At 46.9% G+C, this 18736-nt stretch overlaps 1 protein-coding gene across 7 annotated transcripts in view; it reads left to right on the top strand.

Moving 5' to 3' along the window:
- eea1 (early endosome antigen 1) overlaps positions 1-18736 on the top strand; it is a 96852-nt gene that overhangs the window by 20660 nt on the left and 57456 nt on the right. For 6 of the 7 annotated variants that reach the window (XM_033039425.1, XM_033039424.1, XM_033039423.1 and 3 more), the window contains 3 exons: positions 6997-7121; positions 13425-13476; positions 14768-14833. In XM_033039425.1, coding sequence (XP_032895316.1) covers positions 6997-7121; positions 13425-13476; positions 14768-14833 — 243 coding nt within the window. The remainder of the gene's footprint in view (positions 1-6996; positions 7122-13424; positions 13477-14767; positions 14834-18736) is intronic. The other variant, XM_033039427.1, reaches the window with a different exon arrangement.

Below are 18736 nucleotides of genomic sequence, written 5' to 3' on the forward strand. Positions count from 1 at the left end.
TTTCACCCGACGTTGATTTTCACACCACCTGCCAACATCTAGTACTACCAAGTGCTACTATTTTCAACTCTAAATGGACTGCAATGAGGCCTTTGACAAGGTCCTGCATGGTAGGCTGATTCAAAAAGTTGAAGCTTTCAGGATCCAAGACAAGCTGGCAAATTGGAAACAAAGGTAGACAAAAATGCTGGAGAAACTCAGCGGGTGAGGCAGCATCTATGGAGCGAAGGAAAGAGGCAACGTTTCGGGTCGAAACCCTTCTTCAGACTGATGCAGGGTGGGGGGGCGGGAAGAAGAAAGGAAGAGGAGGAGTCAGAGGGCTGAGGGAGAGCTGAGAAGGGGAGGAGACAGCAAGGGCTACCGGAAATTGGAGAAGTCAATGTTCAGGCCACCGGGATGCAGACTGGGTGCTGCACCTCCAGTTTCCGGTGGTGCTCACTCTGGCAATGGAGGCCCAGGACAGAAAGGTCGGATTTGGAATGGGAGAGGGAGTTGAAGTGCTGAGCCACAGGGAGATCAGGTTGGTTAATACGGACCGAGCGGAGGTGTTCGGCGAAACGATCGCCAAGCCTACGCTTGTTCCCCTTGAAACACAGGAGATTTAGAGGTGACCTCCCACCCCACCCTGCATCAGTCTGAACAAGGGTTTCGGCCCGAAACGTTGCCTCTTTCTTTCGCTCCATAGATGCTGCCGCACCCGCTGAGTTTCTCCAGCAATTTTGTCTACCTTCGATTCTCCAGCTTCTGCAGTTCCTTCATGAACAAATTGGAAACAAAATTGGCTTGATAATAGGTGACGGAGGATATTCTGTTTGGAGGTTTGTGATCAGCGGGGTACCACAGGATCGGTGCTGGGTCCTTGATGTTTGTGATGTACTGTAATAAGAACTTAAATGTGAATGTAAGAGGCATGATAAATATGTTTGCAGATGACATACAAATTTGTCATGTTGTAGACAGCAAGGAAGATTATTTTAGACTGAGATGGAACATTGAACAGGGTTATTATGATAAATGGAATTCAATCTTGGCAGTGTGGAGTGATGCATTATTCAGGGTCAAATAAGGGTGGGATTTACACAGTAAACGCCCAGGCCTTAAAAAGTATTAATGAACAGAGGGACCTTGGGGTGCATGTCCATAGATCCCTGCAGTGGTAACATTGGTAGATAGTGGTGAAGAAGGATGCTTGCCTTCAACAGCCATGGCAGAGATTATAAGAGTAAGGATGTCTCATTTCAACTCGGGGCATCATGTGTAGTTCTGGCCCCCACTGCAGGGAAGCTGTAATTGTGCTGGAGAGAATGCAGAGGAGAATCACTAAGATGTTGCCTAGATTGGAGCATTGCATTTGTAAGGAGAGATTGGATACCCTGTGTTTGTTTTAAATGGAACGGAGAAGACTAAGGGACAATCCGACAGAAATATAGAAAAATAATGTGAAGGATAATAAGGGTAGGCAAGACAAATCTTCTTCCCATGGTGGGATGTCCAACACAAGATCTGAGGGACACATTTTTCCACAGAGAATGGTTGCAATCTGCATTGCCTGAGGAGAAGGTGACGACATTTAAGAAGCGGGGTTGCTGCCTTACAGCGCCAGTGACCTGGGTTTGATCCTGACTACGGGTGCTGTCTGTGCGGAGTTTGTAAGTACTTCATGTAACCATGTGGGTTTTCCCCGGGTTCTCCGGTTTGCTCCCACACTCCAAATCACTCCCATCACCCCACATACTAGCACTATCCTACACACTAGGGACAGTTTTACAATTTTCACTTGCGTCAATTAACCTACAAACCTGTACGTCTTTGGAGTGTGGGAGGAAACCGGAGATCCCGGAGAAAACCCACGTGGTCACGGGGAGAACATACAAGCTCTGTGCAGACAGCACCCGTGGTTAGTATCGAACCTGGGTCCCTTAACTGGCGCAGTAAAGCAGCAATTCAGCTGCGACATTGTACCACAGTAAAGAACTCTCCAGGACCTGAAGTTAATTGCTCCAAAATTGGCAGTCAAACCTTCATCTCCCTGCAATTGTTTCCATAAATTACTTGGCTTCAACCTCTTCTTTAAATGCACTCTTTAAATCCTTTCTCTTTTGCAAGCTTTTGGTCACGTTCACTTGTACTTTCCTGCGGAGCTTAGAGTGAAATTTTATTGCTGACATCTTGAAACAAAGGTACTTTGTGAAGAGAGCTCTTTAAAGTGCACTGTAATGGCATGATTGTCTAGACGAGAGTATCTCAGTCCACTGAACCGTCAAGCAGTCAACCAAGATCAAAGTGTACGAAGCAGTCGTACCGACAAGCTTTTAGTCTGGCAGCGAGATATGGATGCTTGCATTGGCTTGAGTGTTTCCACACGAGATCCCTGAGGTCCCTCACGGGCATCAAACAGCAGGACAAAGTGCCAAACATGGACGTTCTGGATGAGCCTGGTGTGGTCATCATGGAGGCCATGATCGTGGGGCCACAGTTGTGCTGGACAGGCCACGGAATCCGTGCGGAAAGATCCCATATGCCACGCCAGCTCTGGAGTTACGGAGTTCTTGCACAGGGCCACCGGAACCAGGAACATCCAAGTGAGCAATGCAAGGATTGTATCAAAGATAGCCTCAAACCTATCTACATTTATCGATTCTACATGTTCCTTGAACCTCGTTCCCTGTGATGTCTCGTTTTCACACCTTACCTTTCCATATCTCTGTGTCTTCCTCTCCCCTGACTGAAGAAGGGACTCGACCCGAAACGTCACCCATTCCTTCTATCCAGAGATGCTGCCTGCCCCACTGAGCTGCCATCCCTCATTTTGTGTCTATCTATAGCCTCAAACACAAGTTCACAGGTCATAGGAGTAATATTAGGCATTTGGCCCATCGAGTCTCGTCACCATTCAATCATGGCTGATCTCTGCCTCCTAATCCCATTTTCCTGCCTTCTCCCCATAACCCCTGACACCCATTCTAATCAAGAATTTGTCCATCTCTGCCTTAAAAATATCCATTGACTTGGCCTCCACAGCCCTCTGTGGCAACGAGTTCCACAGATTAACTACCCTCTGACTAAAGAAGTTCCTCCTCACCTCCTTTCTAAAAGAGCGCCCTTTAATTCTGAGGCTATGACCTCTGGTCCTAGACTCTCCCACCAGTGGAAACATCCTCTCCACATCCACTCTATCAATGCCTATCGACGTTGGCATTCCTGCAAGCGAGTGGGAATCCTGTGCGCAGACAGAAGAGGCTGGTGTGCTTTGACTGAAGCAGCCTGTATCAACTGTGAAGGCAGCCAACGGGTCCGATTCACCAGAGCTTGAGAATGTAGGGCTCGGTATCAATGCCTGCCACAGTGTTTGTGCTTCCACTGTTCCTGTGTGAGCCACTTCTGATCCGATATTGCCAGCTACACTCACCAACGAAGCCTGTACAACTGACAATGAACTCAATCGGCATACACGCCAGTCCTCAAAATCCACTCAATGAAGTGGTCAAAAGGAGCACCTGGTTACTTCATGAACAAAACCAATAGATTGAGGGAAGAATATTATAGCTCATTTGTTAGGCCTCAGTTGGAATGTTGTGGACAATTCTGAGTACCACATTTCAGAAAAGATGGAAAGTTGAGTTTAGTGTATTGTCACGTGTACCGAGGTACAGTGAAAAGCTTTTGTTGCATGCTAACCAGCCAGCGGACAGACAATACATGATTACAATTGAGCCATTGACAGTGTACAGGTGCATGAATAAGGTTTTGTGCAAGATAATGTCCAGTAATATCCAATCAAAGATAGTTTGAAGGTCTCAAAGTAGGTAGATAGTACCTCAGGACTACTTGGTAGGATGGTTCAGTTGCCTGATAACAGCTGGGAAGAAACTGTCCCTGAATCTGGAGGTGTGCTTCAGTAGGAAGGCATAGAGCATATCACACCAGGATGTTGCCAAGAATGAGAGACTAGAGTTATATAGAGAGAGGTTGAAAAGGCTGGGACTGTTCTCCTTGAAACTCAGGAGATTTAGAGGTGACCCAAGAAAAAGATGAGGGCTTTCGTTAGAGCAGATGGAATGATAATCCTCTGTCTGGCAGGTGGGTCAACAATTGCAGATCATGTAGGAAGGAGCTGCAGATGCTGATTTACACCGAAGATAGACACAGAATGCTGAAGTAACTCAGTGTGACAGGCAGCATCCCTGGAGAGAAGGAATGGGTGACGTTTTGGGTCGAGACCCTTCTGCAGATCGTGGATTGAAATTGATTTGCAGCGAAGTTGGATGGGTGTTGAGAGGATTAGTGGGATATAGGTGAAGGTGGATTCAGGGACTTGGATAGAGAGGTTTTAGAAAGCTACACGAATGGCAACTTTGAGGGGACGGCTGTTCAATTAAGTCAAGTTGTGTGAAGGTTATAAAATGAAAGTGGAGGTCACATTGGTTAAGAAGTCGGTCAGTGCAGAGCTGAGAGGGGAAGGTAGTGAAGATAATGCAGTTTAATGACTTGAAGCTTCATTAAGTATTAAGTATCATGTGTCAGTGTGCGTTTGATAAAAATGACATGTATTTAAAATAATGATGTGAAAACCAGTATAACTGCCACTGAAATCCACCAGCTTTCAGTCTTGATCAGATAAACTGAAAAGGACGCAGAGTTCAACTTGTCATTTGCCTCACATTGTGAAGAATTATAGTTTGCAGGAATGATATGAGACGCAGGACAATTTTTTGTTTCAGCCAGAGTTCCAATGTTGGAAAATAAATTGTTCGAAATAGGGAAACCCCGGTCCATCTACCTTATCAATAGTGTTATTGACTTGAAGCCTGATTCAATTGGTAACCCCTCTCAATAGTAGATGGGTATAATATTTGTCTGAACAGTGCCAGACTGGTGCAGGGGTGGTGCAGTACAATTGTTACTCTCTTGGAATTAATGTTGTGCTTTTGTAGTGGATTTGCCATTGACTAACAGTAAATGGAAACTATGCGAAAAGGTTTATACATGATTTCAAAGAGCAGATGCACAAATGTTGAACAAGATGAGATTAATGTTTGTGAGAAAGGACAGAACGATGTGTAGATTTCCTATCCGGTCTGGCGCTGTAAGGCAGCAACTCTACCGCTACGACACTGTGTGGCCAAAATCAGTGTTATATTTTGGAAGGTGCTGTGATCTTCATCCTAATCATGTCGGTCACAGTGCTCAGCAACTGCGGTTTTGAGTCTGAGCCCTTCATTGTGGAAACGGGGGTCAAACAGGGATGCATCATTGCACCCACCCTGTTTGTCATCTTCATTGCTGCCATACTTCACCTCATTGGCGAAGAACTGCCACAGGGGATCCCAATCCTCTACAGAACTGACGGTGGGCTCTTCAACCTTAATAGGTTGAAGGCCAAGAGCAAAGTCAGTAACACCGCCATCATGGAACTTCAGTACACGGATGACTGCGCCATTGCAGCACACTCTGCAGAAGACCTCCAGGGCATCCTGAATGTCTTTGCTAAGGCATACAGAGCCATGGGCCTAACCTTAAATATCAAGAAGACCCAGGTCCTACATCAACCTCCATCCAACCAGCTGTCTACCCAGCCCACTATAAAAGTGGACGACACCACTCTTGAAAACGTTGAACATTTCCCCTACCTTGGCAGCATTCTCTCCTCAAAAGCTGACATCGACTCTGAGGTCAAACATCGCCTGAGTTGTGCCAGCAGAACCTACGCCAGACTCGGGAAAAGAGTCTTTGAAGACCGAGACCTAAAGGCCCAAACAAACTGCTGGTCTACAGAGCTGTTGTCCTCTCCACCCTGTTGTATGGAGCCGAGTCATGGACCACCTACAGCAGGCACCTGAGAGCCCTGGAACAATACCATCAAAGATCCTTACGAAAGATTCTGAGGATCAGCTGGGAGGACAAACGCACCAACATCAGCATTTTGGAGGAAGCCAACATGACCAGCATCACCACCACTATAATGCAGCACCAACCTCAATGTACTGGCCATGTCGTCCGCATGTCCAACACACATTTCCCTAAACAAATCCTGCACTCTCAATTGAAGGGAAGTTGGTAAGCCCCCAGCGGGCCAAAGAAACGCTTCAAGGACAACATCAAGAACCGTCTGAAGAAATTCCACATCACATCAAGCATCCTTCCCGCACTGGACAGGTGCTACTGGAGGAAAACCATGCAGGAAGGAGCTGCTCATCATGAAACGGAGCTACGCCGTGTCGCAGAGACAAAGTGACAGCATCGTAAGGAGAGAGAGAAGGGGGCTCGACGACTACCAACCACCATCAGTCTCCACTGCCCACGTTGCACCAAGGTGTGTGGATCGTGGATCGGCCTCTACAGACATCTACAGACCCACAAGTAGACCACCCTAAGGAGAGGACAGTCATACTCCTTTCGAGTGACCGCCAATGAATCCTCTGGGACACTGCTGTGTCCTTCCCTCTCTTGAGATAGCAGCCTGTCTCCCCAACCCTTTGCCTTACGCCACTCTGCCTCCCATTACCATTTAGTAATGGTCAGTTCAAAAGAGCTGGGCAATTGCCTGAAATTGATCAGTTTTGTCCTTATTAGTGAGAGATACACAGCAGTAGAAAAACAGCCAGACTTGGAGAGGCAGTGGGGGGATTTGAGGATGCCTGGGCTTTTTTCCCCAAGAAGACCATTGGCCAGGAAATGAAAGGACAGGAAAGGGGTAAATGTAGAGGGAGCTGATGGTTCATGTTGCCTGGAGTACAATAACCACCTGAGATGAACCGTTGTGCGCACACAGCATGCACTATTCATCTGCTTCTGTAACACTCAATGCTTTGAAGCTGCCGTTAAAGTGTAATCATTCTCCTGTCTGCCTGGTGACTCCATCAGCTTGGCTTGATCTGTTTGCCTGTGCATTCTTATGCTGCGAGGTATATTTATTTGCTTCCTATTCCCAGTCACGACACACAGGAGTGTGTGCGAAACACCTAATGTATCCTATACCCCCCTTTGACTTCACAGGGTTTTATTTGCCCGCTGTGTATGAAGTCCCATGCTTCAGCAGAGGAGCTCTTCAAACACTACGAGGTGTTTCATGACCCAAGCAATGATTCTGGTCCCAGGGAGGAACAAACAAGTTTGAGAAGGTTGGTTTATTTACTGTACGGGTTGTCTCAATAAATTGTTTTTTGTTATTGTCATTTTCAGGGCTTCAGCTGATGCGAGGCGTGTTGGGTTAATTCTTCAGTCATAACGTCATGGGGTTCAAAATATTATGTGAAATTTAGGCATACAGTTAATTTTCCTATAACATAGTTTTGTTCCACAAATTGAATATAACACGATTAATGCAATTGTTTAATTTAGTATAGAGATACAGTGCGGAAACTTCGACCCACAGAGTCCGCACCAACCAGCGATCCCCGTACACAAGCACAATCCTAAAGGAGCAATTTAGATTTTTTTTACTGAGCCGATTAACCTACAAACCTATATGTCTTTAGAGTGTGAGAAGAAACCGGAGCTCCTGGAGAAACCCCACGCAGGTCACAGGGAGAAAGTACAAGCTCCGTACAGGCAGCACCGTAGTCAGGATTGAACCCGGGTCTCTGGCGCTATGAGACAGCAATTGTACTGCTGCCCCACTGGGAACGCTATTTGTGTAACGCGAGCTGAATTGGTTATAACAGTATTATTGGGAACCAGAGAAACATTTAAAGTTACATTGGAAGTTGACAAGCAGAAAAAAAGCTATCTTACAAAACAAAAACAGTCCAGGGAAAATAAAATAGTTTCTATGTATCCTCCCCGCAGGAATTGCACACCATTGTCTTTTAGCAAGTGGCTACTGAAATCCGGGGGGGGGGGGGGGGGGGTTGGTGGGGTGGGTGGGAGGGAGGGGTGGAGGGGGGTGGAGGTTGCGAGTACGATATGCTTTTCCCCCATTGACATAATTGATTTTACTACCCAATATCCCATCACACATGATTTCTTAGTGATGCAATTATCATTTAATAGCAGAACTACAAATATGATTTATGCCAGTTTCCTTAGGATTAGAGAACATGTACATTTGTTTAGTTTAAAGGTATAACACTGAAACAGGCCCTTCGGCCCAGCGATCCCCTCACACAAACACTATCCATCACCCAGGCACCCGGGTCTCTGGTGCTGTAAGACAGCACTCTACCGCTGTGCCATTGTGACGCCCATTAACACAAAGATGTTTGCAAATTTCTTTGCAGTTAATTTTGTTTATTGCGTCTGGGCTGTCGAGACCTTGTACGTGAGTTTGGTAAATTTAAGTTTGAGTTTGTTAAATCCGGGGAAAACTTTTTCCAAAGTCTATGCTCTTAATTAATCTGTGTTTATATTTGGTGTTTTTTTCACAGAAGGTGATTGTATGGATCCAGGAAGGTGTGTATCTGTTTTAGGATGCATCACTACCATTCATAAGAATGGTGTGAGAAGATGATTTCTTTCTTGGGCTTTTTAGTCCCTGATTATTACGCTCCTGCCTCAGAGGTGTTTTATTTTTGTGTTCAGAGGCTTGAGTGCTGAATCTAGAGTGACTTGGAGGCATGGTGTGTATTCCTTTGGGTGAATGTACAAGATCTTTTGGCACTATTGCCAAGCACGACAGGGAGCTTCTCCATAGAGTCACAATCAATATGTACAGGTCCACCACCGATTTTCTGGCATCCTTGGTTCCAGAGCCTTACCGTATTGTCCGTTTTGTGCTGGACCAACAGAGGTCACGGCCTTGGGGGAGTCGAGATACCGACCCTGCAAAGTCAGACGTGGAAGTTGGCTATGGGAACGGATCTGCCGGCTTCGCCCGGGACGGAGTTCCAGAGCCCCGGCTGCAGGGGGCAAATTCGACCTGTGAAAGTTCCGATGAGGTCGATATCGGCCGCCTCACCCGGCCTGGGCAGTGCATCTTCGGGGGGGATTTCAGTTGCCGAAAAATCAGTGGTGAGCAAGTTTCTTCATGAAGTCACAGGAAACAGATAATCTTAGACAGACACAAAAAGCTAAACTAACTCAGCAGGTCAAGCAGCATCTCTGGAGAAAAGAAATAGGTGATGTTTCTGGTTGAGACCCTGCTTCCGACCCGAAACGGTCTCCTATTCCTTTTCTCCACAGATACTGCTTGAGTTAATCCAGCTTTTTGTGTCTGTCTTTGTTTTAAACTAGCATCTGCAGAAAATCTTGTTGCCATTTGTGGAATACTGCTTTGTATAGCTTAGTTTAGAGCACGGAAACAGGCCCTTTGGCCCACCGGGTCCGCGCCGATCAGCGATCCCCACACATTAACACTATCCTATACCAACTAGGGACAATTTTTACGTTTACCAAACCAATTAACCTACAAACCTGTACGTCTTTGGAGTGTGGGAGGAAACTGAAGATCTCGAAGAAAACCCACGAATGTCACGGGGAGAACGTACAAACTCCGTACAGACAGCACCCGTAGTCGGGATCGAACCCGAGTCTCCGGCGCTACATTGGCTGTAAGGCAGCAACTCTACTGCTGCGCCACCATGCCGCTTTTTGTGTCTGTACAAAAATGTTGCTGGTTTGCAAAAACCCGATGGCTTGCGATTTTGAAATGTTAGTAGGTCCATTGTTTCCTATCTTAGCTTTGTACAGATAATTGCCTGAACTGAGGAAATCTAAGCAGGCCTTTACCAAGATGTGTGATCTATTAATCAGTCTTGGCACGCAGTCCTTTCTTGTTATACCAGACGGCAGCCTGCAGTGCTACAAGGGCTGTTGGAAAGAATGGCTTCATTCTTAAATTCGATCACGCTCGAAAGTTCTTCCCTGCCAATCTCTGCACATAATGGCTTCATTTTTCAAACGGGCTGCACATGAGTTCTGCCGAGATATGTTGTCATCCCACAATAAAAGGGGACTTTTGAAAGCTGCGTTATCTGCCTTGCAGAGCTCAGTGAAGCAATACAGAGCTCAGTGAAGTCAAAAGCTGTTCATGTCGAGAATAAATATTGTGCTTGGAGATTTATCTTTCATGTTGATCGGTGGCACGAGGCAATGCTTGGACATGCACTTGTCAGGCCGTACCCAAAGACTTTCAATTGCCTGCGAATACAATGTTTAGATACAAGCATCTCCACGAAATAAAATAAATAATGACGTTTGCAATCAGTGAGGAGGGGGGCTAATGGGTTGGGAAGAAACTGGTGGAGAGGAAATGGAACAAAGAACTAATAGAATCATTGAAGTTTGTGGTCTAGAAGGAGGCTAGTTGGCGCATTTTGTTTATGCTAGCCTAAAGAGGACAGAAGGGTTTCGGCCCGAAATATAGCCTATTTCCTTCGCTCTATAGATGCTGCCTCACCCGATGAGTTTCTCCAGCATTTTTGTCTACCTTCGATTTTCCAGCATCTGCAGTTCCTTCTTAAACATTAAACTGATTAAATTAATCCCACTTTGCAGCTCTTGGTTCCGAGTCTTGTAGATTCAAGTCAAGTCAAGAGAGTTTATTGTCATGTGTCCCAGATAGGACAATGAAATTCTTGCTTGCTGCAGCACAACAGAGTATTGTAAGCAAAAATACAGAACAGTTCAGTTCAATATACACATAAATAAGCAGATAAAATGCAATAGGCTGTCACAGTTCAGAGTCTGTTTGTTGGCGGGTTTAATAGCCTGATGGCTGTGGGGAAGCAGCTGTTCCTGAACCTGGATGTACCAGATTTCATGCTCCTGTACCTTCTGCCCGATGGTAGCGGAGAGATGAGTGCGTGGCCAGGATGGTGTGGATCCTTGATGATTTTGGCTGCCTTTTTGAGGCAGCGACTGCGATAGATCCCGTCAATGATGGGGAGGTCAGTGCTGATGATGGACTGGGCAGTGGTTACAACTTTCTGAATTATTTTCCGCTCCTGGATGCTCAAGTTGCCGAACCAAGCCATGATGCAACAAGTCAGCATGCTCTCTACTGTGCACCTGTAGAAGTTCGAGAGAGTCCTCTTTGACATACCGACTCTCCGTAATCTTCTCAGGAAGTAGAGGCGCTGATGTGCTTTCTTTATAATTGCATCAGTGTGCTGGGACCAGGAAAGATCTTCGGAAATGTGCACGCCCAGGAATGTGAACGGGAAATACCGTCACGGCGAATGGGGGCTCTGGAAGGCACATCAGTGTTCTCCCTATCAAAGCTTGCGTAAGACACATTGAGCTCGTCAGGGAGTGATGCTTCGCTGACATTTGAGCTGCCTCCTGATTTCGCCTTGTAGGAGGTGATGACATTCAGGCCCCGCCACAGTTGCCGAACATCTGTCTCATCCTCCAGCTTGGAGCAGAAGTCCCTTTTGGCCTTTTTGATGAAACAGAGCATTCCCTCAGCTTCCTTTGGTAAAGCAGCCTTGCCCTTAAGTCCTCCACTTTATTTTCAAAGGACTATAGATTGGCCAGTAGGATGGTAGGGAGAGGGGGTCGAAGTCCTCTGCGCTTCAGTCTGACCTGAAGTCCTGCCCGTCGGCCACGTTTCCGGACACAATGGGGGCCTCTCCGTTGTATCCAGGTACTGTACTTACTGAACCAGCTGTTTCTGCGAACCTGCGCTGGAACGGGGATTACCTCACAGTCGGTAGCTCCTGCTCTGTTTTGATTGGGGATTCCCTCGCAGACGGCAGCTCCAGCTCCTTTGCTCCTGGGAAATCCTGCTCGTCGGCTCCGGAGATCTTCCCGGTGTTTCCAGGTACAGCACCTGTGATTCCGGGTCGGGTTCTCTCCAGCGATCCAGGGAATGCTTGCAATCGGAGGCTCCCGCAGCTGCAGGAGATAGCGAAATTGCTAGTGCCTACAGATGCACTAGCAGCTTGACCGTTACGGCGCCGATTTCTGCCGTTTTTCTGATCCTGGTAAGTTGATTGTAGCTGTAAATAATCCTCTCCTGTTGGGCTGCTGGCAAAATGTCGCCACAGGCAGGCGCCATCTTACAACCCGGGCTCATAAATTCATAGATTGTAGGAGCTGAATTAGGCCATTCGACCCATTAGGCTACTCTGCCATTTAATCATGACCGTTCTATCTTTCTCTCACAACCCCATTCTCCTGCCTTCTCCCCATGACCTTTGACACCCGTATCAAGAACCTATCAATCTCCACCTAAATATCTATTGACTTGGCCTCCACAGCCTTCTGTGGCAATGAATTCCACAGATTTACCACCCTCTGACTAAGTAAATTCTTCTTCATCTCCTTTCTAGAGATACATCCTTTTATTCTGAGGCTATGGCTGATCTATCTTTCCCTTTCAACCCCATTTTCCTGCCTTCTCCCCTTAACTCCCGACACCCGTACTAATCAAGAATCTGTCAATACCCATTGACTTGGCCTCCACAGCCGTCTGTCGCAATGCGTTCCACAGATTCACCACCCTCCGACTAAATAAATTCCTCCTCATCTCCTTTCTAAAGGTACGTCCTTTTTTTCTGAGGCTCTGGCCTCTGGTCCTCGACTCTCCCACTTGTGGAAACATCCTCTCCACATCCCTCTATCCCTCTTTCACTATCTGTGAAGCCCCCCCCCCATCCTTCTAAACTCCAGCGAGTGCAGGCCCAGTGCCGTCAAACGCTCATCATAGCTTAACCCAATCATTCCTGGGGCCATTCTCGTAAACCTCCTCGAGTAAAACCTCGTAAACCTGTTCTCTCTGGAATGCAGGAGGCTTAGAGCGAACATGATTGCTGTATTTAAGATTATGAGGGGCATGGATAGGATAGACTGCAAGAAACATATTCCTATATTAGAGGTAGATAAAACTAAAGGACATTGATTTATGGTGAGCGGGAAGTTTGACAGGGGATCTGTGGGGACCTTTCTCACACATAGAGTGGTGAGTACATGGAATACATTGCCTGTGAGAGTGATGGAAGCAGAGCTGTTGGCAACATTTACCTTGTACCTTGTGAAGTGTCCATCAGGGACTATACTGGAAGTTGGACAATTTCATACTGGACAATTTTTTTGAAATAAAAAATAAATAAATTACCAAGCCAATTAACCTACAAACCTGTACGTCTTTGGAATGTGGGAGGAAACCGAAAACCCCTGAGAAAACCCACGTAGATCACGGGGAAAACGTACAAACTCCGTACAGACAGGGCCCATAGTCGGGATCGAACCCGGGTCTCCAGTGCTGCATTTTGCTGTAAGGCAGCAACCCTACTGCTGCGCCACTGTGGCTGGTGTTTAGATGAGCATAGAAGGCCAAGTGCTGGGTGATGGGTCGTGGACAGCAGTCCACTTGTTGACTTGGGAATGGTGGACCAAACGGAGTGTTTCCACGCTGTACGATCAGCCATGATCACGTTGAATGGCGGTGCTGGCTCAAAAGGCCGAATGGCCTACTCCTGCCCCAATTGTCTATGATGCTGTGAGACGAGCTGCTCTGACAGTTACTTTCTTTCTCCGTGCAGGGATGATGCGTTCCATCAGCAAGAGCTACAAGACATTAAGGCCTCCTTAAAGGTGAGAATATTCAACACTTTCCATGTCCACCTTCTGTTGCACATCATTGTTGCCCTGCTCAAAAGATTGGTGTTCATAATTCATTGGAGCAGAATTAGGCCATTCAGCCCATCAAGTCTAGTCTGCCATTCAATCAAGGCTGATCTATCTTTCCCTCCCCATAACCGCTGACACCCGTACTAATCAAGAATCTGTCAATCTCAGCCTTAAAAATATCCATTGACGGCCTCCACATTCTTCTGTGGCAATGAATTCCATGCATTCACCACCCTGACTAAAGAAATTCCTCCTTGTTTCCTTTCTAAAAGCACCTTCTTTAATTCTGAGGCTGTGCTCTGGTCCTAGACTCTCCCACCAGTGGAAACGTCCTGTCTACATTCACTCTAATCAGGCCTTTCACTATTCGGTAAGTTTCAGTGAGGTCCCCCCCCCCCTCATCCATCTAAACTCCAGCGAGTACAGGCCCAGTGCCGTCAAACACTCATCATAAGTTAACCCATTCATTCCTGGGATCATTCTTGTAAACCTCCTCTGGATCCTCTGCAACGCCAGCACATCCTCCCCGGGCACTTTCCCTTGCAACCGCAAGAGATGCTACACTTGTCGCTTTACCTCCCCCCTCCACTCCACCCAAGCAGTTGTTCCAGGTGCGACAGAGGTTCACCTGCACCTCCTCCAACCTCATCTATTGCATCCGGTGTTCTAGATATCAGCTGATCTACATCGGTGAGACCAAGCGTAGGCTTGGCGATCGTTTCGCCGAACACCTCCGCTCGGTCCGCATTAACCAACCTGACCTCCCGGTGGCTCAGCACTTCAACTCCCCCTCCCATTCCGTATCCGACCTCTCTGTTCTGGGCCTCCTCCATGGCCAGAGTGAGCACCACCGGAAATTGGAGGAGCAGCACCTCATATTCCGCTTGGGGAGTCTGCATCCTGGTGGCATGAACATTGAATTCTCACAATTCTGTCAGCCCTTGCTGTCTCCTCCCCTTCCCAGCTCTCCCGCAGCCCTCGGGCTCCTCCTCCTCTTTTTTCCTTTCTTCTCCCCACCCACCCCCCATCAGTCTGAAGCTATTTCCTTCGCTCCATAGATGCTGCTGCACCCGCTGAGTTTCTCCAGCATTTTTGTGTACCATCCTTCCTCAGATATGGGGCTGACAACTGCTCACAATAACCCAAATGCAGTCTGACCAGTGAGTTATAAAGCCTCAGCTTAACATCCCTGTTGTTGTATTCTAGCCCTCTCAAAATAAATGCTAAGTAAATCATTGGTGTCTTGTCTCTGCAGGAAGAACGCTGGTTCTCAGAGGAGCTGAAGAAAGAACTGGACAAAGTGCAAGGACAGCTGAAGCAAGTAATTCATTTCAAATACTTAGCTGGGTTGGAGCACAAGTGCCTGGATTCAATTGGTGTAACGTTTCTCATATTTAGCCACGTGGCAGCAGCACCAACATCTATGTTAGTCACTCAGCAGATCGGGCAGAATCTCTGGATGACATGGATAGGTCATGTTTCGGATCAGGACCCTTCTTCAGACGGATTGTATCTCCATATTGGTTCATATTGAGGAACAGAATGGTCGAGGCGGCATGATGGTGCAGCGGTAGAGTTGCTGCCTGACAGTGCCAGAGTCCCGGGTTTGATCCTGATTATGGGTGCTGTCAACGTGGAGTTTTTACATTCTCCCTGTGACCGTGTATGTTTTCTCCACGCTCTCTGGTTTCCTCCCGCACTCCATAGGCGCACAGGTTGGTAGGTTAGACACAAAAAGCTGGAGTAACTCAGCGTGTCAGGCAGCATCTCTGGAGAAAAGGAATAGATGGTGACGTTCCGGGTCGCAACCCTTCTTCAGATTGAGAGTCAGGGGAAAGGGAAACGAGAGATAAGTTCAAGTTACTTTTATTGTCACATGCACCAATTGGTACAGTGAGATTTGAGTTACCATACAGCCATACGAATAAAAATGAACACAATACACGATAGAATTTACCATGAACGTCCCCCACAGCAGAATCAACGTTTCCCACTGTGAGGGAAGGCAATAAAGTTCAGTCATCTTCCTCTTTGTTCACCTGTGGTCGGGGCCTTTGAGCCCTCCGCAGTAGCTGCTATGGACGGCCCGATGTCCTGGCCCTCTCGCCGGGATGATCGGAACTCCGAAGTCGGATCGGATCGGAACACACTCGTGGCTTGGAGTTTCCGAATCGGGCACTTCCTACCGGAGACCGTGGCTTCTGAGTCCACAGGCCGAGCTGGACAGAGCTCCAACACTGGTGACTCCTGGCGAGGGATCCTAGGCCTCCGCGATGTTAAAGTCAGCGCCACCCGCGGTTAGAAGCTCAGCAAACCACAGCTCCACGATGTGAGGGGGGGGGGGGGGGGGACGAGAGATGCGACACAGAGAAAAGACGCATCTCTGTCCAGGTAAGTGACTGGGAAACGGTTTCCCCCTATTTCCCCCCCCCCCACCACCCCCACATAAAAAAACCTTTAGAACATACTTTTAGACACACTAAAATGAACAAAATGGGTGAAAGGACTAACAGCTGCTGGCGAGGCTGCCACTACGATGGCTCCACCCGACGCTGATGTAGAGAGATATAGAACAAATAGGTTAATTGTCCCTAGTGTGTGTAGAATAGTATTAGTGTGTGGGGATCACTGATCAGCACCGACTCAGTGGGCCCATGGCCCTGTTTTCGCACTGTATCTTTAAAACTAAACTAAACTAAACTAAGGAACTGGGAGATCCAGAGATGTAAATTAGATGAGATTCTGTTTTCATTTATTTAATTCTTATTTTATCGAACAGGCACAGAGCGTATAAGCATGAACAATGTGGTAATATTTTATGTCACTGTTTAGGCTTTGGTTGGACTATTACATCCAATCAGGTCACCTCACTTTGGGAACGATCTAAACATTTGGGCTTAGGTTTATTATTGTCACGTGTGTCGAGGTTGAGTGAAACGCTTTGTTTTGCCTGCTATCCGAACAGATCAGATGCACCACACATAGATACAATCAGTTCAAACTCATATTGATTAGTAGGACTGGATGTCACAATCCCTAAGGTTCTTCACCACAACTGACACCCGGTATTCTTGGGGGTGACCACTAGGTGATTTTGCTACCAATCAGACACGTCTTCAGTTGTGTACCTCAACATCACTGGGTGTGTCGGCCTTTTATCACAAGACGCCCTCAGTCGAGGCAGGCCCACCACAGGGTGATCAGCCCTGGGTGTGTGTCTTATGGTTAGCCTCTATATGGTCACATGGCAGCCCAGACAGCATTGTTTCTCTTCAGCCACAGCCAGTGACTGCTCCATTCTGCTTTTTTCCTTCCATCTTCCTCTCCACCGCTGGCTGTGGCTGGTTGGGCTCTGGACTCGTGTCCGTTGGTGGGACAGTATTTGGTTGAGCTTCGCCTGGGGTGCTGATACCCTGTGGACTGTGGTGGTTAACCTGCCACTGGGCTTCACTCGGCTGATTTGGCCTACCTCTTAGAAGGTAATGGTCAATGCGAGGCCCCACACCAAGCTCTCCCAGGCACTTTTCCCTGCCCTGGTGGATCTTGAGACAATGTTCAAACTCAAGTACAGTAGGTGGAACAAAGGGGAAGATACAGAGTGCAGAATATAGTTCTCAGCAGAGATGAAACCTGTGTATTTTTCTTGTGTCGCGTCTGAAGAAGCTGATAGTTTTCTCGAAGTGGAGAAGATTTGATGAGGCTGTTAATAACCGTGCCGCCATTATAAAGTGAGCAGTGAGGGAGAGTTTCCTGCAACAGACTTATAAGCAACAGGGCAACTGTTGATTTTAAAATAATTGACAAAAGTGGGAGAATTGTCTTTGGGTATTAAGTTGAAATGATCCAAAATATACTGCCTAAAAAGGGTAGTGTAAATAACTTCCAAAATAGAAATGTATAAATAGTTGAAGTGGAAACATTTGCAGGTCTTGTGTACAGCAGCAGGGGAGGAGAAGTAATCGGACAATCTAATCAAAGAGCTGACGCAGGCATCATTGGCTGAATGCCCTTCCACTGTGCTTTGATGCTCTGAATCTTGCCATGAATAAAAACATGATGCATTGACACCAAACAGAAAATGTATCAATCTATAGCATCTTGAGTTTTGGTGATGAGGTTAAATAAAGAAAGTTAGGGTGGCACGCTGGCGCAGCAGTAGAGTGGCTGCCTTACAGCACCAGAGACCCAGGATCGATCCTGACTACTGGCACTGTCTGTACACAGTTTGAATGCTCTCCCCGTGACAGCATGGGATTTCCCCAGATGCTCTGGTTTCCTCCCACACTCCAAAGAGGTACAGGGCAAGATTCAAGAGAGTTTATTGTCATGTGTCCCTGATAGGACAATGACATTCTTGCTTTGCTTCAGCACAACAGAACATAGTAGGCATTAATGTTCAGAGTTTTGTCCGAGCCAAGTTTAATAGTCTAATGGCTGTGGGGAAGTAGCTATTCCTGAACCTGGTCGTTGCAGTCTTCAGGCTCCTGTACCTTCTATCTGAAGGTAGCGGGGAGATGAGTGTGTGGCCAGGATGGTGTGGGTCCTTGATGATACTGCCAGCCTTTTTGAGGCAGCGACCCAGACTCTGTAGGTTAATTGGCTTCAGTAAAAATAGTAAATTGTCCCAGGTGTGTAGGATAGTGCTCGTGTACGGGGATCGCTGGTTGGCATGGACTTGCTTGGTCAAAGGGCTGTTTCCACACTGAATCTGGAAACTAAACTAAAGCAAGTTCCTTGTTCTGCTGGGATGGTATTTAAAGAGCAGCAATACAGTGCATTCAGAAAGTATTCAGCCCCCTTCACTTTTTCCACATTTTTCTACAGTTTTAAAATGGATTAAATTCTTTTTTTTTTTAAATAATCAATCTTCACACAATACCCCAGAATGAAGAAGTGAAAACAGGTTAGAATTTTTTGCAAAGTAATTAAAAAGAAATAACTGAAATATCACATTTACATAAGTATTCAGACCCTTTGCTATGACACTCAAAATTGAGCTTAGGTTCATCCTGTTTCCATTGATTATCCTTGAGATGTTTCTACAACTTGATTGGAGTCCACCGGTGGTAAATTAAATTGATTGGACAACCCCTGCAGAGTAGTTATTAAGATGGCTGATCCGTGGGCGGTTGCTCCTGGGACGCAAGTCGGGGCCTGATCAACCCCGGGCTGGGTCACCTGGGAGAGGGTGTCTGATGTTGTGAGACCCGAAACACCCGATGAC

This window comes from Amblyraja radiata, chromosome 21 (genome assembly GCF_010909765.2).
Source record: "Amblyraja radiata isolate CabotCenter1 chromosome 21, sAmbRad1.1.pri, whole genome shotgun sequence".
NCBI lineage: Eukaryota > Metazoa > Chordata > Chondrichthyes > Rajiformes > Rajidae > Amblyraja > Amblyraja radiata.